Source organism: Polyergus mexicanus, unplaced genomic scaffold (genome assembly GCF_030449975.1).
Source record: "Polyergus mexicanus isolate NDT 795.1 unplaced genomic scaffold, iyPolMexi1.0 SCAF_12, whole genome shotgun sequence".
NCBI classification, from domain to species: Eukaryota; Metazoa; Arthropoda; class Insecta; order Hymenoptera; family Formicidae; genus Polyergus; species Polyergus mexicanus.
In genome coordinates this window covers 1,960,313-1,986,895 of record NW_027223332.1, presented here as the reverse complement: position 1 = coordinate 1,986,895, position 26,583 = coordinate 1,960,313, and the positions used below count along the sequence as shown (strand labels likewise).

The 26,583-nt window shown below is 34.6% G+C and overlaps 1 protein-coding gene across 5 annotated transcripts in view; it reads right to left on the bottom strand.

Annotated features, from left to right (window-relative positions):
- The window catches only part of Sfl (N-deacetylase and N-sulfotransferase sfl), a 384,325-nt gene that overhangs the window by 5,503 nt on the left and 352,239 nt on the right, over positions 1-26,583 (bottom strand). For all 5 annotated transcript variants that reach the window (XM_070305101.1, XM_070305099.1, XM_070305096.1 and 2 more), the window contains 4 exons: positions 6,661-6,913; positions 5,080-5,271; positions 1,202-1,545; positions 374-662 (listed from right to left, as the gene is read on the bottom strand). In XM_070305101.1, the coding sequence (XP_070161202.1) occupies positions 374-662; positions 1,202-1,545; positions 5,080-5,271; positions 6,661-6,913 (1,078 nt within the window). The remainder of the gene's footprint in view (positions 1-373; positions 663-1,201; positions 1,546-5,079; positions 5,272-6,660; positions 6,914-26,583) is intronic.

The window sequence follows — 26,583 nt, the reverse complement described above, 5'->3', positions numbered from 1 at the left end:
AATAAAATTTTGGCAAAAATCAATATAGATTTGATTTACATATTGCCTTTGATAAAATAATATATTCATGTTTCTTATATCCATACGTAAACAAACATCTAATTAATTATTAGCGGAATTTTATGATCGATTTAATATTTATGACCGTATTTAATATTTATGTATGTAAATTATAATGTGCAGTAAAATGGAGATTTTCATATTTCGGAAATTACGGGATAAACAATATTTAATCGTAACACGCGGTTAATACAAATAACATTTTCAATATATTTATGTGTGCAAATTATATCTCATATCATATCATATTTATCATTAATGTTTGATTTAGAGATGATTTAATGACTATTGAACCGATTATATAATTTTATACCTTTATGTTACGATGAATAAAACCGCGTCTCAAACGTGCCGGCCTCAGGTGCGGATACTCTTCGGTACTCGTGACCTTGATGTTCCATACTCGTTTCCATGCTTCGTAGAGACCTTCATGGACCGGATAAACGCCGGAGTGATGAGGACTTACGCTGTATCCGCTTCCGGTCGGTATACCGTGATCCTTTGCGAATTGCTTGTTCAATGCCATATCCAATTGTAGATGAGTTACATTCTCGTACAAATGCGGTTGTTGGTGGTTCCACATGTGGGAAAACCACGTAAATCTAAAAGCCCGCGGCATTTTTTTCCAAATTTTTAATAGTCATTTTTATTGGGTATATCGATGTTGTATAAAAAATGACTTTTTAAAGCGTTTAAAAAATCCTTTGTATTTTTCATTCAATGTCGACGACCGCAATTAATTACCTTGTGGTAATTTACATCGAGGCTTTGTAACGAGGTTTTGTAGGGATCATGGTAGCATTATAATAAACTTTCGCGTGACATTATACGATAAAAGCTGTACTATGATGTCGATAAGATCGTAAATTTAGTTTATATATATATATATATATATGCATACAATATATGAATTATATATATGTATATTTCATAATAATAAATTTAATCAATAATTGTAATTATTAATACTGTATAAATCTGGTTTATATATATCTAGTAATACTGTATTAATCAATTATCTTTAAAACTATACAAATTTAATTGATGATATAATATTGATAATACTTAATTGGTTAAAATCTCTGTAATATTTATCGCATTTATTGCGCTTATAGATGACTAATACTAAGATTTGACGTACCTGTCTACGTTCTCCAAAAGCATATCGTCCCCCAAATTCTCCTCCGCTGTCCCGTGATGAAAATATTTCCCGGAAAACCCCAAATTAAATTTGAACCCCGGCACCAGAGCTTGAATTCTCTGTTGAGTGGCCAATAATGCCATTACATCGTCTTTTTTTAATCTGGTGCCTTTCTCGCCGACGAATATATCATCAATGTCCACCAGGATCATACGATTTAAACTGAGACTTAATTGCCCATGCGACAAATAAGACAACGAGTCCAGCAGTAATAGCTTGTGCAGCCAAAATCTCAGGCCACCGCCGAAAAGAACCCTTTGAATTCCATCGTACCTGCCATGATCCTGTTAAATAAATATATTTTATAAGATTTCTCTCTTTTTTTTTTCAAATATAAAAAATTTCATTAGCTAATCTATTTTTATCGTATTATATGTGTACAATATATATGATAGTTTTAATGATTCATAAATATCCGCCTCGCTGTGTATAAACGTATCCTGTGACTACGTGAATAGGAATGTCCGATAATGCAATGATATCTAATTATAATTCAATTTCCCCTATTCATATTGCCGCAAAGAAACAGCCGTTGTTTTTAGTTAACGTTTCAACTACCGTAAATATGCGAGATTTTCTCGCGATGGCATCCTGCATACGTGAATACGATAGTCGATTTAATCATCATGCAATAACGAACATCATTTTTATTTTTCTCACAACGAGTACGGCAATAATCGCGAACGTCCAATCATATTGTTTGACAGAAATTCTCCGGCAACTTCGCCGAATCAGCTGTGAATGGCAAACTTATTAGTAGTAAACAACAATAATATTTTCACGGATAATTCTATCGTACGAGATGGATGCATATCGGGGTAGATGTATGGATCGTCAGGTAACCAGGTGATTAAATCAGGAATCAATTAGCCGTACGTTCATTCGATTAATGAGCGACTATGCGATGCGCTTCATTTGCTACCATTGGAACCACCAATTTATTTCCTTTTGGGGATTGAACAGATCGAATGTTAAGAGCACCGACGACGCGACAGAGAATGACGAGCAGAGGACACAATCGGGATATTCTCGGATAATCGCGAATGTGAAATGCGTCTCGAATATATCGAATTATGATTATCATAACGATGGGAGGCATCGAGATATATATTTTTAAATTTTCTTCAGTATTTAAGATGGGCGAAATTGAATGCTAAATTAATTGAAGAATTTAATCGATGAGATCGTCATATTTTCGTGCTGTCATATATGTATAATAGCTCTGCTACGTAATGTGAAAATTCAATTTACTATATGCTGCGAGATATTTTACTGTTTTAATTCACGGCGCGATTCAAAATTGTTATAAATTGTTTAATAAATCGGTTTCTAATTAACAGAAATGTCGATGCATTAATATTTTCTGAGCTATAAGATGAATCTAAATACGAGATGTCTTCCGAATTTTTAAATATGACAGAAAAAATTGGTAATGCTTTCTTATTCTGAAAAGAGTTGGCATAAAATTAAATAGATGCCCTCTTAATTGATCTCCTACAGAAACGGAAAAACTGATAAAAATTTCCAAGCATATTTCACAATCGCGCTGATACAGGGACAAAGTGATCGAATGCGAGAAATGCTTGGTGGAAACATTACACCAAGCAGTAAAACATCGATACAGCATATATCGTTATATATTTCGTTATATCAGACGATATCTCGCGCATGTCTGTTGGATGAATGCCATTTTCTTTTATATCATTTACAATTTGGTCATCCCGTGCTCTCCTTGAGCGTCCATGTTTTCGCGTTTTACATGCATCGCCGTCGTTCCATCTCTTTTCTTTCTTTCTCTCTCTTTCTCTTCCATGTCCGTTACATCCGGAATCTTGCAGTTGCGAATTCCTGCACGAATGTAAACGCCGGCCAGGACGGCTTTACGAATTGTTTCAGTTTACCTCCGCCAACGGCGAAACCTTTCTACATTTTTTTTCTCTCTCCTCTTTCTCGTGTCTTCATTCCTTTCTCTTTCTTTCTCTTTCTTTTCACCTCACCTCCGTATACGTAGCCACGAGCCGTATCGCGGAAATTCCACATTTGTTTTCGTTTTCCGGCGCCATCGTTGGCAGAGCAGGAAGAATCGCCAGGATGAGAGAAACGGCGGAAGAGAAAAATTCAGGAAAATGAAAATGAGAGAGATACGTACATATTTGCGCAGCTTTTATTAGTACAAAATTAATTAGTAATAAGCACAGCTAAAAATCGCGTTTTTACGAGATTATGAGAAAATCTTTATAATTAAAGAAAAAGAAATAAATGTAATATCAGACAGAGAAATATGGTATAATTTAAAAGAAGAAAAAGAAAAAGAGTTTGTAATTCTTTTATCTTCTTTTAATGTCTCAATTTACTTTAATTAAAAAAAAAAAAAAAAAAAAAAAAAAAAAAAAATTCTATCAGATTGATTAGAGAGTCACAGATGAAAAAAAGTGCATGACAGATATCTGAAAAGATTCTTATCAAAATGTAGATGTATCTTAGATTTGAATTTTATCAATATTGAATATAATAGAGAGAATTTGGCAATTATTATTATTACTTGTCGAAAAATATGTAAAATGTAAGAGAAGAATGAAACTCGCTCGTGCTTCTTATCGCGCGACATTCGAGAGAGTCTGTAAAAGATTTCTTTCTCTTCGACAGGATTATTCGCCTCGATACAAGCGCTGGATAAAATCACTCTTCGTATTGTTCTAAACCCTCCTTTTGTTCAACCCCTTGCGAGTCGGCGAATCTTATAGAGCCATTCAGCTTCTTGTTTCCTACCGCGGCTGCCTTTCTTCTTTTCTTCCCTTCGTTACATGTAACCGCAAAGTAAAGTGGTGTACCCGAGAAATTTCTGACTGTCTTTCTTTCCAGTGTCGCTGTCGGGAACCGGTAAGAGTGAGAAACCATCCTTTGAAGATGCCTGGTATACCGAGGGGTCTTTCCCCTCGCGTAAGTGCATAAACGATGCGTCTTAGGCTTGCGTCATAACGGTTTCGCTTACGCTGATTATTCTCAGTTTGTTAGCGATGTAATGAAAGACGGATATAACAATTAAAAATGATCAAATTGCATATATCGTTCGTGTTGTATTTCGTAGCAAAAATACAATATTTTAAAATTATTAATTGTTTGAGATATTTGCAATAATGGAACAAATTCTCGTGAAAAATTGCAGATTTCTGGAGAAACTTTTTTATCTTATATGCTCGTGCGATAAACGTCGAGTGCAATTATATACTTCGCGAGTTGTTTGTGTCCTTCTTTCCTTCTCTTCCATTATTTTCCATCATTTCCACGGGAATTTCTACACCCTTTTAGAATGAAGAATTTCGTATCGTGGAAATTTATGCTTCTTTATTTTTCGAAATAATTCACGTACCCGGGAAGATAAGAACCAAGTGCACGAAGCGCTGCGTAAGTTAATAAGGGATTCTCAAAAGATATGCTGGAAGCTTATGTATAATTTCCTACATGGAAACCAATGGGGACCTTCCTTCTCATAGCTGTTGTTCAAAGATGATATGACTTTTAATTAATATGATATGAGTGCTACAACCTCTCTGATGTTTGCCGCTATAGATATCTTATTCTTAAATTTAACTAAAGAATCCACAGCTTTGTATTTCTTTAATTTTTGATTAAATTTTTAATGTAGCAACGTGTTAAGTGCAATACGCGAGGAAGAAAATAATTTAAACGTTCCAACTCCATCGCCGAAGGATAATACGCATGGACGCGCGAGACAGTGCATTAATTCCGCAGTCGTCCGACTTGTCCGAGAAGAGATACGTGACCGGAATGTCCTACAAGCAAAGTGCACGACTCACCTGGATGACGGTGGCTAAGGGACTTTTGTTGGCCGGATAGTCGAGGCTGTCTCGGTGCGCCCAAGCGAGCGGCTCGTAGGTACTATGATTGGCCTGAAAAATAGTCCAGTCACCGCCAGGAAGTGGTCCCCAGGCCGTTTCCCCCGCTCTGGTTAATCGAAGAATGGGAGATGCTGCATTCAGCTGAGCATCCTGAAGAAGGAAAAACCTGATTCTATGCGACCCGCACGAAAGTTCCGCTCGTCGTTACCGGATTCTCTCGCTTTTTTTTGGAGACGGAATCAAATTTTCCAATGCATCACGCGCGCGTTTCAGCGCTTTATTAAAAGAAAATCGTTTAAACTAATGCTGTGCAATAATAGATCGGAATTTTATATTCAAATATAAATTTTTTTTTCTATTTAAATATTAAATATAAAGTTTTCTTTAAAATATACGAGACTCCGTACGATGTGATAACTATCTGGAAAATTATTTGTATTTATTATATACATTGTATTTATGACATTAAAATGTAAGAAACTTAAATAAAAAAATTATTTTAGGTCTTCTAGATTTTACATTCATTCACCAGGTGCTCCGAGTCTCGTTTTAATATAGTTTATGTTAGAAATCGAATTAGCAGCTTCCTTCTTTCCTACTTATGGATTTTCACTAGAACATGTCGAGAACATTGATGAAATTGCATATTACGGTTATTTAAAAAGAGATACTAAGTAAAAAAAACTATTACGCTCGCGATCATGGACTTCTTTTTTTCTTAAAGTCTCTTTAAGCGTAGCATGATCGTTACTCAAAAGATATACTATGCGTCCAAGGCACGATATTCCAAAGTTCTAAGAAGATTGTAACTTACTTCATGTTACGAACATTATAGTAACAAGGAAGTGCGGAAAAGGTTGATGTCATAAAATTAAGTATCTAATAATACTTAACTATTAAAATGATTCAAAGATACGTTTATAGCGCGCATATAAATTAACTCCGTAAGTATTCGGAGCAATAGTGCTTTTCAGGAACAACGTATAATATCGATTGCCTTATTACTGCAACCAGACCTAATACTGTGAAACCCGCGCTTTTATTACTCTCTTTTACAAGGTTTCCTTTTCGTTTCGAGATCAGTTTCCACGATATAAATTTGATTACAGACATGAAAATTGCCACTCAGACTTTTTCTATCATCATAGGTTTTCTTAGGTAATTTTTGATATTGATTGCGGAAGACAAAAAAGACATTTTCTATTACTTAATAAAAGAGTAAATGACATCCTTATATTTCAATCGTTATATTTCGCTCTTAATAATGATGAAATTAGGATAAATTACATTTATTCTTATCTATAATCAATATTGATTCTAATCTCGCCAAGTAATAAAAAATAAATACATGAACATATATTATTATATGTTATATCAAAGGAATGCATATATAAAAATATATGATATATAAAAATATAATTTATACAAAATTTAATAATCTAAAAATATATGTTTATAAAAATCAATTTTTCGATAATTGTAATATATCTATGAGAATATATAACCATAGAGCTTGAATAAATGATGTTAGAAACTGACCTTCAATCTAAGATTTGTATGTATAAAAAGTGGAAAGCCCTTGAGCTGAGCACCAACTAGGCTCTCTTCTCCAGGAGGGGCAAAACCCACAATGCCAACTGAATATTCCCTGCAATATTTGTCCAGTAGTTCGCGATTCCATTTGTCCATCTGCAGATACTTGTTTAGATTCTCGAAAATCAGTACCCCATATCGACCTTTATCAAGATTCGTCAATACCGGTAAAGATTTACCAGTCACTTCCACTTTGTACCTGAAAACATACCAATAATTTTTCGTATTCAATATTTCAAGAAATACAAATTTTACAAAAATTAAAAAAAAATCTACATTACTCATATAAAGATTGATCGTTTTGTTTCCTTCATAAAAAATCAAAATAGTTTAATTAATAACATATCGTATTTTATTAATTTATAACACTATATAATAAATATATATTAAAAATTATATATTACAATTTATTCAGAGATTTTTAAATATTTCCATATAGATAGAATTCTTAATAAAAGAAAAAAAGCAGATTCTCGCAATTTAGTAATGATAAAAGAATTGTAATATAAATAATTACAATTTTTTTGTGATATTGCAAGAATTTTATGAACGTGTAATATGTTTTACATTTATCGATTGTATCGACATAAATATATATTCTATTAATCGTTTCTAAATCTCTTTACTTAAGAATTAAATAGAGGAAATTTTTGCTAATTTTACTTAGGTACGCATTATTCTTAGGAGGCTTATATATAAGATAAGCACTGTACTCTTTCGGAGTTAACGCGTTCTTTAAAATGGAATAAAATATTTTCCTTCTTACTTTATCTCTCTTTTACCGCTTCGTCGGTAGCTGATACTTTATGCGGTCTTTCTCTCACTTTTCCTGCCAGAGCAAATATTTAGACGCAAACGCCACTCGTAAAATGTGTATTTTGACAATTTCAATCCAATGATGTATCGAATGTTTAAAGTGAGATTCATAGTAAATAAAAGCAAAATGGAATATCGATAGAAGTAGTCTGGTATGAGAAGGCTGCTGGTATTGTTAAACGATAAAACTGAGACATTTTATATCGAAATTCCATTTATACAGCATCAAAAATATTCCACGAATAATAAAATAAGTACATGTATGATATACACTTTCTCTACATAGAAATATTCAAAAGATTTATTGAATTTCCGTAGAAATTATAGTCCGGCGACATCAGGCTGTCCCGCTCGCGTTGCGTTTTAGTTTTATCTAAATTTTTATATCCAATATATATCTTTCCAATTGTAAAAAAAAAAAAAAAAAAAAAAAAAAAAAAAAAAAAAACTATATCGGCCATACTTCCGTTCTAAATGCGATAAAATGATTTTATTGCAGAAATAAACCGCCGAGGCTTCTCTCGTCGATCGTATCGATAGATTTCTCTCATATCCTGTCACATCATAAAGAGGTAGCGCGAATATCAAATTTATTGCAGACGCACTCCGATTAAAAAAAAAAGAGGGGGAAAGAGAAATATGCTACCTGTCAATGGTAAGTCCATGTCCGAATTTTTTTAGCAGATTTTGGGGAATGGAAAACATGTTTCGTCCATAAAGTCGCGATGAAATAAATAGTCAACAAACGCAAAATAATTTGTTATTTAGAGCGTATCGAGATTAACGCAAAAAATTTATTATTTCCAGATAAATCGTTTTCTTTCGTTTACTTTAACTGTTAACAGCCGTGTTATTGAAGTGATCAAACTATCAATAATAGAGTTCGACGGTAAATGGTAAATATTTGATGCATTATGAAATGTAGTAACTGTCAGACATTTTTTACTTCCCTTTTTCTGTAAGTTCGGAACACACACACACACACACACACACACATATCTATCAATATATAGGTGTTTTATACAAGAAATTCTCGTATTTATTAAAGATTATAATATGATTTATATTAGACATTTTACTTACAAATGTCGATTATATTAAATAAATTTTTATTCATTTCGATAAATGATAAAAATTTCAATGTTATAGAGATGTTTAATGAATGATTTTAATTCTCAGATACGAAATCTTATATTATGTTTTACCAGATAATTCTTAGTAGTTAGTACTAGTTTAGTACTTAATACGCTGTTAATGCACAATTTGCTAATTTCGCATAGCAATGAAGATAAATGACTTGTCGATGCGTGGTGCAACGACACGGAGATCCAAGAGGGTTATAAAGGCCAGCCAAGAATAATCCGCCCAATGTAATAGTTTTATAATTAGATGAACGTTATTGAATTGTACGCGCCGTAACTGACTTTATTTTCGCATTAATGGATTGTGTCGACTTGCCTCGACGGCCTTTTCCGGATACGCACGCGCAGCAGAAAATTCGAGTTAACTAATGAATACCAGATAATTTACCGACGTAATCGATTCGATAATTGGTAACCGCCCATTAACGGCGAGTTAGCCAATTTACGAGACTAACGAACTGTCATAACGAACCACCTCCGATGCGGCTCTTTTGTTCTTGGCTAACAATCGAGCGTATCGCGCGGGCACACGTCACGCGAAGAATCCGAAAGCGAAATTCAGAAGTATCGATCGCGAGATGAGCACACACAGTCCCCAATCGCGAAACGATGAAAGGCTGCCTACGTGACAGGGATATCGAAACTTCGAAATTTTGTACATGGCACCGGCAGTTTCGTTAATTATATCCCGCAAACTTCGTGCTTTAAAAGTTCACCCTAGTTCCGCGACAGAAAACTTTCCTGTCTCATCTACGGGCGAAAGAAGATTGAATTAAGTTTAATTAATACGAAATGGAACGATAATAAAATTGACGTGTCTGTCGTGATGCTTCGATATTGCGTCGTATTAGGGTATAGTGAATAGAGCATTATTGATGCGAGACGGGATTGGCAAGAGCTTCTCTCTATCGTTATCGGCGCTTTCATTTTCTTCGCACGTTACCGGCTTCGTTATTATATCCAATGCTCTATATCGACTAGAATTAACGTTAATCGATAATATTACTTGATTAAAATTTGTTGGCCTTTTGAGTTTAAACTGCCGTGAACTCAGAATTGTACAAATTTATTCAGCTTCTTTTTCCTTGTTATATATATATAGGGTGTCCGACGCTTCCTACCGCTTCTCACACGCTCATTGACTCAGACATTTTAATTATTAACATAATAATTATTGCGAATTTAGCAAAATGGCATAGGACTTTTCGCTTCAGGTTGACCCGATCTATCTCCACTTTTCGTTTGGCTACTTACATGTCAGACACCCTGTATAAATAAGAATATTTGACATAAATGTTTAAATAATATAATATTCTCTTCTTCTCAATTTATATTATATTTATAACGCGATGGTATACAATAAAGTATATGTAATGTTGAAACTAAATAATTAATGACTTATAATCTTAATTAAAGATTACACTGTTTTCGAACTCTCAAAGAGCGGTAAATCGCATTATTACTATGAAAGAAAATTAATCTTCTGAAAATAAAATTGCCGTACGGCCAATTTAATTAATCTACTGTAATTTTATCATTAATATAAGTTATAGTCAAGCTTGGAAGCAAAGTGTATCAGCATATAAACAGATTCTTTAGTAAATCATTTAATTAAGTAAAACATTAAATTTTCCAGCGATTAATATACCTAGTAGAAAATATCCTCAGATTTTAATCTCGATATTTATAGCTATGCTCTTGATAAATTTTTAATATATAAAACAGGTATCTCTTATAAAGAGTTATTAAGATAGTATCTAATTTTCAACTTTCATTATTCCGTGAGCGTAGAAATTTATCGAGCAAATTTCACGTTAAAATGCAGATGTAATTCGCCGAAACTCGCGTACGAAGTGGATATTACAAACGTGAAGTACCGAGCGATTTAAATTGTATAATCGTGTACAGAGGCCTAGATACATTTACATTAAGAAAAATAATTTAATTAAACGAATTAAATGACAGAAAATTAAACGTAATGGTTTAGGTGAATCCGATTCGGAAAGGCAATCGCGGATTGCATGGCAGTTATCGTAAGTTACCCCTTCAGATCGCGCGACGTAGGAAGAGATTTTTCGCGGGATTTGTGTACATATACATATACCGACGCAATATCTAGAAGCGATGGTGGCGCTCACAGGGGGGAAATAATTTACCCCCGGGGCGTGTGTTCCAAAGAAGTCGTAGCCGACTCGTAAATTTTTAGCCGACGCGGACGCGTGCCACCCTCGCCCCGATTTCCGTTCCCCTCATCCAGCCGTCGCTTTTTCGCGAGCGAAAAACATGCAAAAGCGCGGAGAAGTTTCCGGGAAAACAACTTCATAATTTTCGGAGGAAATCTTTCCGATTTGGCATACGCGTAGGGTCAGCGACGCCGGGGAGGGAATTTTAACGACCACTCATTACTTTCAAGTCGCGCTGTCGGGTAGTGTTGATGGTAATGGTGGATCGCCTTCTTCTACGACTCGTTTCGCTTTATGCTACCGGGCGAAACTTTTTAAATTGCTCCTTGAATTAAATTACGCCGCATAGTTGACGCAAATTGGACTAAAGGCACGATGACGTTTACGATGGTGACGCGACAATTGCGTAACGTTTCACAAAGGGACATTTTAAATAGACTAATAACATATAGATTCGAACAAGTTCGAAAGAATGGCGAGACAAATCTTTACAAAAAGACGAACACAAATAAATTCATGTCGATATTATTAAAACTATAAAAATATCAAGAATTTCAAAAAGAACGAAAGTACTCTATCATTAAAGCACCTTGATGTTTTATAACAAATCATTTATATTATATTACTTCAAACCATTTTAATTTTCTTCATCGTTTCCGCTATAAATACATAATTTAATATTGATATCTTCTTGTAAAAAAAAAAAAAAATATATATATATATATATCGTGTGTAGAATCGTGATATATATGGGTAAAACTATTTCTTAATGTTCTCAACTTTCTTAATCTTAGTAGTTGCGCCGCAATCTGCAGTAGATCTGCAACAGGATTGTCGGAGAATCTCGCGCTGCACATGTGCTTTTCGCCGGATGTTACGACCATGGTGCCGGCTGTTTTCTCTCTCGAGTGCAGGATATCTGTTGCAAAAATAAATGTCTAAAGTTCCTCCATCTCTCCGGCATGTCGTCGTAGTTTTCATTGAAGATTTACAAGGTAGCGACACGTTAGCATTGCAAAATATTGAATTAATCCAGCGCTCGCGGACTTCCTGAATCTTTCATTCTTCGCTACCAGTGTTTTCGCACCTCCGGATTTAACCGATGGTCGGCTTTTACCCATCCCTCAGCTCTTTAGAAAAGAGTAAAAGAAATCGTGATTACAATAAACGAGCGGACGCGTAAGCCATTAAGTAAACGAAAAGATGTAAGAAGAAATAAAAAGTCTCTGAAGGACTATGTTTCAGTCGTTACGCGTTATGAATTGCTGTTTGCCAAGATAATCCGTCTTGCTTAAATGTCACTAGACAGAAATCATTATAACATACAACAACTACACACATCCACTACCATTCCACTCCACTTTCGTAGAGATGAAATATGAAAAAAACATGAAAAACGATCGCCCGGTAATCCTAATCTTATCGTAAAACCGATTTTCGTAAAGATATTCGATACTCTAACATGAACTAGATAGGAATCCTCAAAAGTATCGGTTATGAATGTTTTTAGTCATCCTTGCCGGCACTTTATTAGTACTATCTTATAGTATCTCTCTTTCGATACTTTTCGTATCGTAAAAACCAGTACTCTTTTGCTACAAAGTAAACGATTACCAATACTTTTTAAAATGTACGTCGAGTCGCATACCGGCACGTATTTTTCAAATATCGATATCCGATACTTTCGAGGGCGATACTCGCGAGAACGCTCTTGGATACACTCTCATATAAACCCGCGTATTTTCTCAATGATATTTGCAGATAGCACGGCAACAACGAAAGGTAAACGATAATAAAAGGCAAACGCCGCTACGTCACTCGTCGGTGCGATACTTTGCAGCTATTGTCATTTCTCGTTGTGAAAGGACTAAAAAGCAGGAAGCAGCGAAACGACGAGGGAAGAGGTTCGAGCGAAGAAGAAAACCGGCCATCCTTCGACGCGGAGAATCCTCGTAGACAAGGTGGGCAAACACGATTTACCCCCGGCAAGGACTTATCTTCCTGGCTGGCAGCGGTCGCATCCGGCGTCGCGGCAACGGGAACAAGCGCAAACGAGGAAAGTCGTTGCTCGGGCGGATTTGCCGAAAGTGCATTCCGCGGAATGAAGAGGGACGGCGACGCGAACGAGTATAAGAAAATAAGATGCTTGTCAAGCTGGCAAAACGGAAACGGCCGCCACCCTCTTGCTAGAACTTCCGAAAAAAATAGAAAAAAAATTGTTTCCTCATATATGTCTTATTGTTAAATTTACCGAACACACGTTGCTGCCGATTGTTTGATCAAATTGGAAGCAATTTTTCATTAATTAAAACGTCAATAATTTTTATATTAATATGATTAAGGAAGATTTCTCAGAAATAAAGATTCAAACACATATGCAAAATAATATTTAAGCTTTATTTCTTATTTAATTTCAAGTCTCTCTACTTAGACAGGTTTATACAATTTAAAGATTAATTAATAAAATTATTGTAAATATAAAAGAGAGAAAGAAAGAGATAGAGAGAAAAAAGAGATTTATATACGAAAAATTATTTTTTACATATAAACAAATCTTTCTTGAAAATATTTTAAAATATTTAAAATAACTTTAATTTACTATTATGAAAATACTAAGATGATATCGATAAAGTACTATTAATCATTTAAATTTATACACATACTAATATACTCTTCTCATTTCTATTTGATAGATTAATCACTCCGAATTCTACGGATATCTCTTGCAGGTAGCAACAAAAAAATATTGATATGTTGATATGCTCGTCACAGTATTATTGTTAAAATAATTGTTTCACAGTCTTAGAAAAATTCGTCGATTACATTTTCTCACTCGCGCAACGGAGTTTTAGCCAATTCCGTAAAAATGGTAATAATAAGGAGAAAATACACTGCGAAGAAATTCTTGGAGATACCTGTGCAAGAATATAACTAGAAATTTTATACCGCATTGTATATAGAGAGACTGTGGTATTTTTTGTAACGAGAACGTATATTATTCTTAGAAAATGATGTAAAAATTGCTTTGTAATATCTATATTTTGAATGAATTTATAGACACAGTTGTACTTATATATTTAATACCCATACACTACAACATATATGCAATCTAAAAATATAATTCTCATAGAATTAAATCTCTATAGTTTATTTATATTTAAACTGGAATTTCAACTATTCACGAATAAAATTAAACGGAAATTTGTAGAAATTAGGGGCAACAGTGACGAGTGTTCTTTTTAGCTTATCAGGCGATTTGTCACGAGTGTATTACAATCAAAATTTCTTTATCAGATCGTTGAGCAGTGCTTGGATAAAGTCTAATCTACTCGAGTGTTTCTCGCCTTTTATCGCGTTGGAGATTACGCGCACGCATACAAAGATATTTTATTAAGATGGGATTTAATTCGCGAAAGGATCCACCGCAGCTGGCCTATTATGCCTCATCCAGGACGGAAAGAGCGACGGGCCCCGCATTCGCGTATTGTCGAGATCTCCGCGAATTCTGCACGAGGGAGAGCGAAGTGGGTATACGTATATTTATTCTTTTGTGCCGCGGCGCAGAATGTAAAAAGGTGATGCCGGGCGAATAAAATCTCTAGCGCGCGCTCGGCATCGCAGACCATTTTCCCAACAATCTTTCTATCATGGTTCAGACAGCCGCGCTGATGATCCGTATCTGGATAAAAATCCAATTATCCTGCATAATGGGCACGTAGCTCGCGCCGATGCGAGCGGAATTAACACAGCCGTTATGGCGTGGTGCGAGATTAACTCTTCGTCCGATCGCTGAAGCTATCACTTTTTTCAAATTGAGAATGGAGCACTTTTTTTTTTCCACTGACTCGATTATAAATCGTAAAAAAACATTAAGCGGGAATCTATCTATAGTTAATCTGTCATTTTAATAAATTCTATTTTTTTCTTTTTGTGTATAATTGAATTTACAATTTTGTAATAATATGTAGGGAGTAATAAAAAGCCATAAATATATATTCGCAAGATTAATATCGTTTTTTGTCCGTTAATATTTTTCGGTTTTTCCATTATGGATCTAATCTATTGCGTTAATTAGCGATGAAAAAAGCCGCGCGTATTTATGCAAGCCACGCGTTCGTAATGGCTGGCTTTTACCTCTTAAAAAAAGCTGAAAAAGCATGTGGCTTGCCTGATAATAATCTTTAATTAGCGGAGCACATATTTGTGAGGAAATGCTGGATATAGAGAAATTATGATAGAAAAATTTTCGTTCGCCTTTACAACGTTGAGATAGCTCCCCACAGTTTCCCAGAAACGGATATGCATTTATTCTTTTGTGCCAATCGAATAAACTTCTGTGCGAACAAATCACAAATAAAAACACCGAATAGATCTATCCTACGCACGACATTTTTCAGTTTAAAGTCGTCCTTGTGTGTCTGCGATACAAAATTCGTTCGCGTCGATATTATATAGAGAACACTGAGCTTTTACACGCGATGTTATAACAAAAACATGTTGTAAAAATTATTATTGCCTATTTCTGTCGTTTTTTTTATTTTTTATATTATTTAATTTTTTTTTAAATATAAATAAAAATATCAAAATACAATATTAGTACAATAATCAGAAATAATTGAAAATAAATAGCACACAATGCACGATCAAATTCGAAGATTGTTCTTTCTTTCGGAAACTTTTATAAAATCTTCATAGAGAAGAGAGAGAGAGAGAGAGAGGAGAATGATTCGTAGATTAAATATAACATTATTATATTCTATTTTTTCTCGTATATCTCTCTAATACACATTTACTGAATAACCCATGTCAATATGTAGCACTGTCCCTCATTTCGCTTATCACAACACCCACGATAATCCGTCTTCGTTTTCCAATACTGCCTCATACTCCCCTAGTTATATTTTTCTTTACGCTTCAGAACAACATCTCGGGTGAGCATCAATGCGACATGCTTTAACTTAATCGCCAACAATAACTTACTGCCGCGAGTTTCGAAGTGTAGCCGCTTCGATCATGGACTTTGTGGTCTTCGTGGGCGATTCAAATTGACTTCCAAGTTTACTAATTCTACCGGAGTTAGCTCTACCATTAATCAGCCAAGGTCCGGTACGTTTCCGGCTTAAGTTATATCGCCGACGTTAGCCATAAAGAAGAAGTGAAAACCTTGTGCATTTATAGGTAATATAAATTTATTAATCATGCCGACAAGATTTGTCATAGAATGCATGAATATATATTAACATTATTTCTTTTTTCTTATTTTAAAATGGGGGAGAATTGTGTGTTATATAAAATAATCGAATCTGATAATATATTTAATGTTCATTATATTCATTTAATTTAATATAATTATCTTTTACATTAAATATTCATCAATAAAATTTTGTTCTTGCTGTATTTCTTAGCCAAGTTTGGACAGATGTATCTTGCCAGGCTAAATATATAGCTTCTATTACGGTGTGGTGTGAATTTAATGTCGTTTCGTCTAAAGTTTGCTTAACTAGTTCACTTTCGTGCTATCTATGCTTTCCTTAAACTTGTATAAGTTTTTAGATTTTAGATCCTATACATATGTAAGCTTGCATAAATCCTTAAGTGTCATGTATAAATCTTAGATTCATAAATAATCAAATCATAAAATCTAGCATTCCTGTTATTCCGGTTGCTCTAAAAGAGTGATAAGAAATCTATTTATGTTCTCTTAGACTCTGCGGGTATGCAAATTATGTAATACTGGCCCGGCTCGATAACATAATTAGCATACTTGCCAAAGAATCGATCGATTATAGAGCTATATCGAAACGTGATATACAAAAAGCGGTCTCCTGACAGATTCGTATGATCATAAAATAGATCCTTAAATGCGAATCTTCATGTTTGAAAGGCGGTGACAGTAGTTTATCGCAGCGTATACCGATTATTCTGTACAAGCGATGATTAATAAACGTTTTATTCACCGATCACTCGTTTCAATGCGGGAAAAGTCGGCGTGCGATAAATTTTACTCAATTTATCTACAAGCGCGATAATAATCTTTCAGTTTAACTACGATACTCTATTGTAAAACGTGACGCGTCGACGGGCTATAAGCTGCTAATTGTATACCTGTTCGATGTGTTGCGGTGAACGATAATAACGAAGAACTGCCCAACTTGTCGGAAATGTATATAAGGCTCGCGTTCTGATATCTCGACAGCATTAGATTCAAGCGAAATGTTGTACCTTGCACGAATCAGATGTAAACTCTTACATATATTCATGTAAGAGGAATAAAAGATGTTACGAATTTTATCGATTAATCTGTCCTCTATTTTTGACTATATATGCCAAGATAAAGAAGCAGACTAAATATTTATATTTATTATTTTAATATTGAAATAAATTAGTATTAATCAGTAATTAATTTTAAAATTAATCTGTGCATTTTATAGTTAGTACATATTGTAAATTAGATTAGGTATTGTATATAAGCAACTTGTTTAAATAAAATACGCGTGATATAAAATATCACGTCATTTATATATTGTATATACTGTCAAAAGACAAAATAATAAACATCGGTTTTTGTAATAGATTAACTTGTTTATAAAATTAAATAAACAGCTGATTTGCGTTATTGCCAAATACAATAATGAAATATCATTTGAATGATATTCAAGTTAACAAATAACAAGAAGTGATCTTTCGTTCAAAAATCATAAAGTTCAGCCATATGAATATATAATTATGTGCCAGATTCATCTTTCTCAATTATATAAACGCGTGTCCAAAATTCAGCGATACAGCGTTGTGTTTTCCGATATCATTAATCGGCTTCATACAATTCTATCGAGTTCGTTGAATCCAATAATCGGCTTAGGATCGTAACAAATCTCCGCTCTCGATTACACATACTATCGTTAATCTACGAATATTTAGATAGGATACAACAGACAGTATATTATTCTTCCTACAATTGGACGTTAAATCGGTCACGGTCCTCGAGAATTCCCAGGATTTCTAATGAAATCAAATAGTTATTGAGCGCAAAATGGCTGACCGATTTACAAAGCATCTCCTAACACGATTGTTAAACAAATAATTTCCTCCGCTTGCATTCGTGCATTACACTGAAATCATAATTACAGAATTCCCTTATTAATCCCTTCATGAAAGGCAATTGATAATTTAATCTCTGAGCAAAGCTACTTATGCGATAACAAGAATGCATATAAATGTCTTATGCACCGTTGTATTTTTAAATCTGTTTAATATTACTGCAAAATATATAAAAATAATTATTGCATTAATCAGAGAAAAACTGATGCAAATATAAAAATATAAATTAATGTGTTTATACTAATAAAATTTTCTGGTTTTTTTTCCGTCTTTTCTTTTCTAAGTAAAATTTTTCATATCAACATTAAAAATAAAATCACTTTTTCTAAATAAAATATTATTTTAATTTTTTTTTGTTTTTTTTATCAGTTTTCTATCGCACAAAATATAGTTAAAGATTGATGCGAATTGGAAAATAAAAATTCTCCATATTTTACATACACAAAATATTTTAGAATTTGATGAAAAATTCAGTACATCCTAAAAAGTTGTATGTCTCCATCCAAAGTTAGTTACACATCCTTCCTTTTGTCTCGCAAAACAGGTAACGAATTTCCCAGGCAGCGAGAATTCAGACAGGGATTCAACATCGCGTCGAGAAGTTGGCAGATCAGCCAAGTCGCTCGTTTGAATTTGTCGATTCGATTACGCGGTTCGCGTCCTCCAAGTTCCCCGCCGATCAACGTTATCGGCACTGTACGGTGCTATCAGCACGCGCGTTTATCGGGTGCGATGCAAATCACGTCGTTTCGGTACTAACGGAACGTTTCGCCGCTGCACACAGTGAGCAAAATCGCTAATCTAGGAATGGATGGAAATTTGAAAGTAAAATATCATGCTTCAATTAGAACGTGACGAAGGCAGTAATATATGCATTAATTTTAAATATATTTTTAGGTTTGTACGAAAATCAAAAAGTGTATTACGTTTTATATATTATTTTTATTTTAACGTTTCGTTGCTTTTTATCTGGATTGATAGACACTTCAATAATCTTAAAACGTATATGTGTATACCGAAAATAGATTTTTAATTCCTAATTAAGGTGACCACATCCGTTTGTGAAACATTTAAAATTGCTCATACCCTAGTTTTAAATTAAATCAAAGATCGCAAAACGTTATTAATTTCTAAATTAACGCGACTATGATATATAACAGTAAGGATAATAAAATTATAATAATCTCCGCATCTAATTATGCTACCTGAATCGATCGCGGCTGAAAGTTATGTAAATGATTAAAGATATAATATTGTATATTCGGCTCTAGATCATTCGTGCGATAGAATAATGACAGTCGTGAATGGCTAATCGATGGAGCTGTCGTATTTTGTCGGCGTGCAAAAACAAGATCTACTTCGCGGCGGCTTCATTTGCCTAATTACAACGATGTGATAGCACGGTATAGTGATTGTCGATTTTATCACGCGGGACATACGGGCAGCGTAATACAACGCAAATATTTTCGCGGACGGTTATCGCGCATGGTCGAATTATCTGCGCGAAGGATTCCCGCGAAAGGGCAACGAAATTTATCGATTTACGATCGGGTTCGGTGACGTTAAATCGACCAAGATCCTCGAGACGAGGAAGCGTTATCGTCGCACGACTCCGTCGACGGTGTACGCCTTTATCGATAATGCAAATGACGCAGTTGTTCCTCGAAAGCGCTTCGATACTCTATCGTGAGTAGCGACTGAAAATGCTAAGACGTTGCGCTTCAAGTGACACATTTAGTACGTGATAAAAGACTAATTTTCTCAAAGCGAAGCGAAGACAAAACTGATTTTCCATGTTTTCTTTCTGTTGAATACGAATCACTGATTGGATGCGCTGATGCGTTTTAAAATATGTAAATAATATTTAGTAATATTTAAAGTTATTAAACACGGTCACGTTAATTAAAACCTTTGACATTTAATATAATAAAAATTAGTATAATATAACAAAATTTATTAGCACGAAATCTTTTCTATAAAAAACAAAACTTTCATTATATTATTATGTAAGATATATTTTCAATTATAAATCTCATATTAATCCAGACTGTAAATATATATATAAAATAGAAAATATTTTAAAAATAAAAATGCTCATCTCATTGTCAGAATATTCATAGAAAATCAAATTAATTCTCTACAAGAAGTAAATGCGGAATTTATGGGCTCGTCACGATTGAATCAGAAAATCGTTCGGCTTTTATTTGTCCTGCCGGAATGCTATTAATCGATCTATTAATCAAGTCGCCGATATTATTAATCGATCAAAGTTCTCGAACTTCCTAGCTCGGGCTGTATTATCGTCGCGCGGAGATATCGGCTCTCTTATCGTCGACTATGCAAATCACGTTCGCGGCCGCTCGTTTCGGGAAACGATCGCGCACACTGCAAACGATGGTCGTTAATCGATGGGTTGTCCAGCGGAATATAATGAAGGAAAGCGACGTCGATGCTATAGTTGTCTCCCGATACGTATCCGGTAGGACATCGGTTGGTTGGTCGTTTCCGGCGTCGCGGAAAAGGGATCGATGAAGCCTCGTACTGTAGACTCGACTATTCCATTAATTCCACGTTCGTCCAGAGCCCTTTCATCTACGTAGAATCTCATTAGCGTCGCTGTCGCCGGCGTCGATGTCGGCGACGCTCGCGCACTAATTTGCAGGTTCGTCAACAGGACCGTGCGGATTTTAAATTCCCTCTCCTATTCGATTTGCATTCTGTTGCGAGCGCGTGGAAAAAAGCAGACTCCGGCGAATGGCTGGATGCGAATACCATCCCTGTGTGACATATCTTTTTCTCTCTCTTTCTCTATACCGTTTCTTCATCTCCTTCCCACCTACCCATGTTTCCTCCTGACAAATTAATCGCTACCGCGCTCCTGTGAAATCCTATCTGCTTTTTAGCGAATATTTAATTTTCGTTTCTGCCATGAGTATGAAATTTTTTAAGCCCTTTCCGTTGAAGAAGTTATGCTCGTTCAACCAAGAGGATCGTAGACGAATATCTCTATATCGTGCTCACAATTTTATAGATCGAATAGTTCGATTGTGCTTCAAAAGTAAATATCGGGAAACAAGATGATATCGATCGAGAATGCTCTTAAAATTAATGACAAAATAGTTTCTTCATCGCTAGAAGAATCGTCTCCGAAAATTCGATAATTGTGTAAATGTCATTAGCAAAATATCAATATTACAGAATACTTTGTTTTGCAAACTGCAGGAAAGAACAACGAATGGAAGAGACGTCATAATGGAGGAATTACAATTCTGTATTTTATATTCTATATTATTACAAAGTTATTTTTACGCAAGTAGAATGTACAAGGTATTTATTTTCAATAATTAGTAAAATAAAAAATACAATAGAAATAAAAATATAATAGAAATGAAAAATAGAGATAAAAAATATAATAGAGATATAATAAAATCTCTTCATTAATTGAAGATTATGTATGTATCATGTATGTATCAAATAAATGCAGAATTGTATTGTATATAGCTAAATTCTACAGCAATAAAGAATCTTGTTATATTACATGTATATTCAATTAATTCGAATTATTAATCATTTCGAGAGATCTTTACTATTTTCCTTCCATTTCAGAATCATAACGTAGGCATTATTTCCTGCCTAAATAATGCCTGCAGATATCAATGTATATAGATTTTTTTAAAGACCATTTACATTTTCGCCCGTGTCCTTCGAAGAGCATGCGTATGTATAGCGAATTTTTATGAGAGGAAAAGAGAGAGAGAGAAATAAACTAACAAAAGAAATTGAAACGGGTAATCGACACGACTCGACTTTTCGTATATCTGTGGCCAACAGCCATGACTTGACCACCGTTTCTAGATTTCTGAAACGCATTCAGCTCGAGAAAAGGTATACACGGGGGAACATCGAGAATTATTCATGAAGGAAAATTTCGGGCCCCGTGAGATGTTCACCTCGCCTACCATCGCTATTTCGTATGCGATGTCTTAGCTATATCTCTCCGACAGTTGTGTAGATATTTACTGTACAGGTAAATGGCCGTTCGTTTTCCGGAAAAACCCAAAATAATTTAGAAGTGATTCACGTAGGTATATCCTATATAAATGTCACGTGTGATCTCTTGCATTTATTGAGTAATAGTTAAAACCAAGAAAATTCCAATTGTCCGTAATTGCTTTTTGCGACATTAATTCTGGTGGTATTATTGTACTTGGACTTAAATTCAAAACAGCAAGATCTATACTGAATAACGCGTCTTTCTGAATAAGTCGATTCAATTACGGCGTAACGAGAGAGAGAATCGCCATTTAGTCCGAGACATCGCTTACTCATTAATTCATGAGTCGCGCCGAGTTCCGACGAGAGAGATTTATCGTTCTCCTTCCGTCCCGGTCTAGGTTGCGATTAGATTAAATTAAAGCATGCCAGAATACGTCTTTGATTAGGATGCGTCGACGGTAGTAGAACGAATACCGACGAGCATCTATCTATTTGGTTGCAGTTTGCAACTTCGAGAGCTACCACGAGTGTACGTTAGTCCTTGCCTTCTAAATAAATCAGACCGTTACGAGAGAAAAGCGCTGCCATCGGTCGCGTCGATACGCGCTTCTTCCTTGGTTGTTTGTGTTTAGGTTCGGATGACCCGCTGGTTGAGACAAGTTTCGTGAAATTTGTTCACGGTTCGGTAAGTTCGTATGCGCAGTTGGTCGACGATGCGGCAACGAAATTGGGAAACAAAGTTACAGGCAAGAGTGCCAATCGCGACGGAAAACCATACGGAGTTTGGGGATATTCGGATATCGGTGATAGGGTCGAATAGCCTCAAGTAAGACCGCTCCAGAAGGAATATTTCAAGGGTATCAAAGTCGTGACGATTTCTCGTCTTCACGGGATAATTCGTTCTCCCTTCGAACTTACAAAAAGGGGCCGAAAAGGGTCTCCTATCCGCTTTTGGTTAGCAAAATCATTCCGGCTTATCCGTCTCTGGAAAATCATTGGGGCGTGATAACCGGAAACAATCGCGCACAAGGAAGAGAATCGCTTCTGATTTCGATGTCGTTGTTCGTTCGAATTTTATGAAAGAGAGCGATCATAAATTGTTTAGTCAATTTCATTATATGTACTTTCTCATGTCACTTCTGTAATAATTTTTATTCAATTTTCTTGAAAGTTGTATTGCGTGACTTGATCTATTTTTTTTTTCTTTAATTATTATATTTATATTACAAGCATCCAAATTTTTTCGTAATACGGAGTAAATTCTTATGTAAAAACTTTTTAATATAAAATATATTTAACTATATCTAGATATATTTTAATATGCAAGTAATTATTCAGTCATTATTTCAGCTTTAATAACGTTAGTCATTAAATTCTTTTGGCAATTCTATGCTATAAGAATGGAATTAGCATAAAATGTATAGGAAGTTGTTATACCGACTTTAGTATCAAGATAAACAATTTTTCATCGAAATACTTTTGACGATGTGCGCTAAATTTAAACCGCATGTCGTTCTCTTTGAAAATATTCCGGCATATATACGCACATTGATTGATCGAACAGTTTTCTAAAACATTTTATATACTTTCTTCGTAGCAGTTTAGCTGCTTATGTTCCAAAGAAGAAAAAGATATGTATGAATAGCGGTAATACAAGTATGCATAGTGTGTGTGTGTGTGTGGATAATTACGTAGATGGCTTTGTACCACGAAACGAGTAGAATAGAAATTGCCCCCTTCGTGGAATGCGATCGTATATAGACCTTATTATGCCGTTTTGTCTGTGTTCGACCCTTTTTAGAGGGGAGAGGTAGAGCGCTAAATAGAAGACGGTGTGTGAGGGCCAGAATTCATTCGGAATTGAATAGAAGCCCACGATAGAAAGAAGGGTGCTCGGAGGTTCAAGAGGGATCTCCGGGAAGATTTAGCCGGGAGAAAGATCCTTCTCGATCCAACGATGGGATGCGAATTTCTCTAAATAATAGATGAAACGGTGGGAACGATAAATTGTCCGATTTCGCGAGAAAGCAATTCGAAAATTGCTCCTTTCCTATATATATATATTTTTCCTGTTGAAATTAAATATATATGAATAAACCACAACACATATAGATTTAATTTATATTAATCGAGAAAATCAAATTGCAATTTTGATTGCAATTACGAGTATAATTGCGATTCCCAAGTGTATAAAACGAATTTGTACAATTGTGCGCAATTGGCTTTCCTCGCTTTATTTACAACGTTCAAGATGTTTCAATCTTTTGTCCGCATTCTACTTATTGGATTTCGGAAAGTTCTTTCTAGGCGACAATTCGCCAGTTGCGCAATTTAATCCCTTAACTCGGTCGTGCCTTATGAGATTTTCGAAGCAACTGCAAACCAAATAAACATCTCCGTACCTAACTTTTGTCTCTAAGAAAAAGGAGACATCGAGTAAAAATGTTTCAATGTTTATATAACTCTTTGACATTATCTAAGAATTGTGGAGTTTTGCGATGAAAAGATAATCTCCATTGATATTATAGCAATGATTAAAAATCGGAGACGCGATTTACCACGGGAAAAGATAATATATTTCAGATTACATTGGAAATGAGTAATCGATATTTCATCTCTCTTTTCATGTATAATTCAAATCTGTTCTAAAGACATTTATATACCAGCAAACGATATTTGATTTATTCTCATGCGTAGTTGAGATTCGATTCTGAATCGAATGCAGCCCACCAAAGAGAAAAGCGAAGAGAGAAGATCGCCGAATGAATCAGCGATTTTCTGATCATTTGCGTGGTACATTTTTCATCTTCGCGAGTTTTAGTCTCGGGCGATTTATCCGCGAGGCGTGAACGAGTGGCAAAAGTTAGTTTCATAACCCGCCCTACAACTTTCAGTGAGAAGACAGCAATATTGTCGTTGAATTCTCGCGACTGTTGCTGACTTAGCGCTATTCGTTTCATTGAGTACAATGTATATGTACATGTATAATGTAGAAGAGAAGCAAAAAGTCTCCCGGCAGCTTGCCGGGAGTCACTTGCCAACAATCGTTCCCGGAGGACGAAATTACGTATTCCTACAAAAGTTGGTTTCTATGGAAAGTTGAGGAAAATGCTCGCGCGCGCTTTGCAAGCAATTTCAGATCTTGATCGACAGTCGTAAACCTATCACCTCTCATCCAAGTAATGACGGTTCCTTCTCACGTTCTTTACCGCGTCACTTGTTCGCGTGCTGCGATACGCCCGGTTCGCCATCCTTTTGTAATGATAAAAAACCGGATCTCTTTAGCAACTTTTCCTGATTTGCATCAAAATTTAATCTTTTAATCGTTCCAATTTAATGTTTAAAAATATCGTACATTCGTTTAAAAAATCGTACATTTAATTGCCTTCCTCCCCCAACTTTTTAATATCCAATATGCGATGCATTTCAAATTGAATCTCTGCTGAAAAAAAAATTTACAAAAAATGTGTAAAAAATTCTTTATTGTTAACTACTCCACAATTATTAAATTTTTTTTTAAATATTTATCCGAATCTGCGTGAGAAAATCCGTAGATAAAAGAAAGATAAATATATAACATATTTATGAGTGTGTAAAAGTTCCGTATTATACAGAACATTAATAATTACACATCAATACATATGCAAAACTCGTGGCATACAGTTTTTCGGATGAATGTTAATATTCTGCCCAATTATAATAAAAATATTAAAATATATATAAATAATGGAAATACAATATTATTTCATCAAAACAGATATTAATATGAAAAAATTGACGGTGGAAGCTGCATTTATTTTCCATGTATCAATTCGCTGAAATCGTGTATTATTAAATTATAGCACTAAATCCATCTCTCTCTTCAAAGCATTAATAAGGTGTAACTGGTCAAATGTTGATCGTGAAAATCAATAATATTTGATATATATTTTCATCCCAATATATATATATATATATATATATATATATATATATTTCTGTATAATTTTAATAATATATTTAATATCGATTAATTATTTGATCATTAATCATTTATAATAAATCTGAACCTGTATAAAAATGCGTCATAATTGCACAATTTTATATAGATAATATATATGTATCTCACAATCATAGATATTACAAGAAGTTTTACAAAAGATATATCTATAAACAATCAGATTTTAAAAACATATTAAATTTTAAACTTTTATATGTATCAATATTGTTATATAGTATGCATCAGATTATTAACCAATCAGATCAAAAATTATTTCGAGAAACTTATTATATTTTTCTTTTTTACGCATGGCGTAAAAATGCACCATTTAACTACGTTTTTCAGCTTCTCAGATTTCTATCGCTTCGACCGCGTTTACGAACAAGTCGTATTATCTCAATCCCTTTTAGTCTTTAGCTAAAGACAAAGAGCAAAAAGAGAATTCGCGAGAAGGAAGACGTGGGTGGGTTCCATCCGTCGATTGAATGGAGGTCGATAAGTGGGGCACTCGGAAGCGGCGGGCTTGGAAGTTCCGAGGGATATCTAGCGAAAAGAGGGTGATATACCTCTATTAAGCTAGCAGGACCAAATCAGCAGAATCAAACTGGACCTATCAGATTATTTAGTACCCATTTTGTACTAATTTGTACCAATA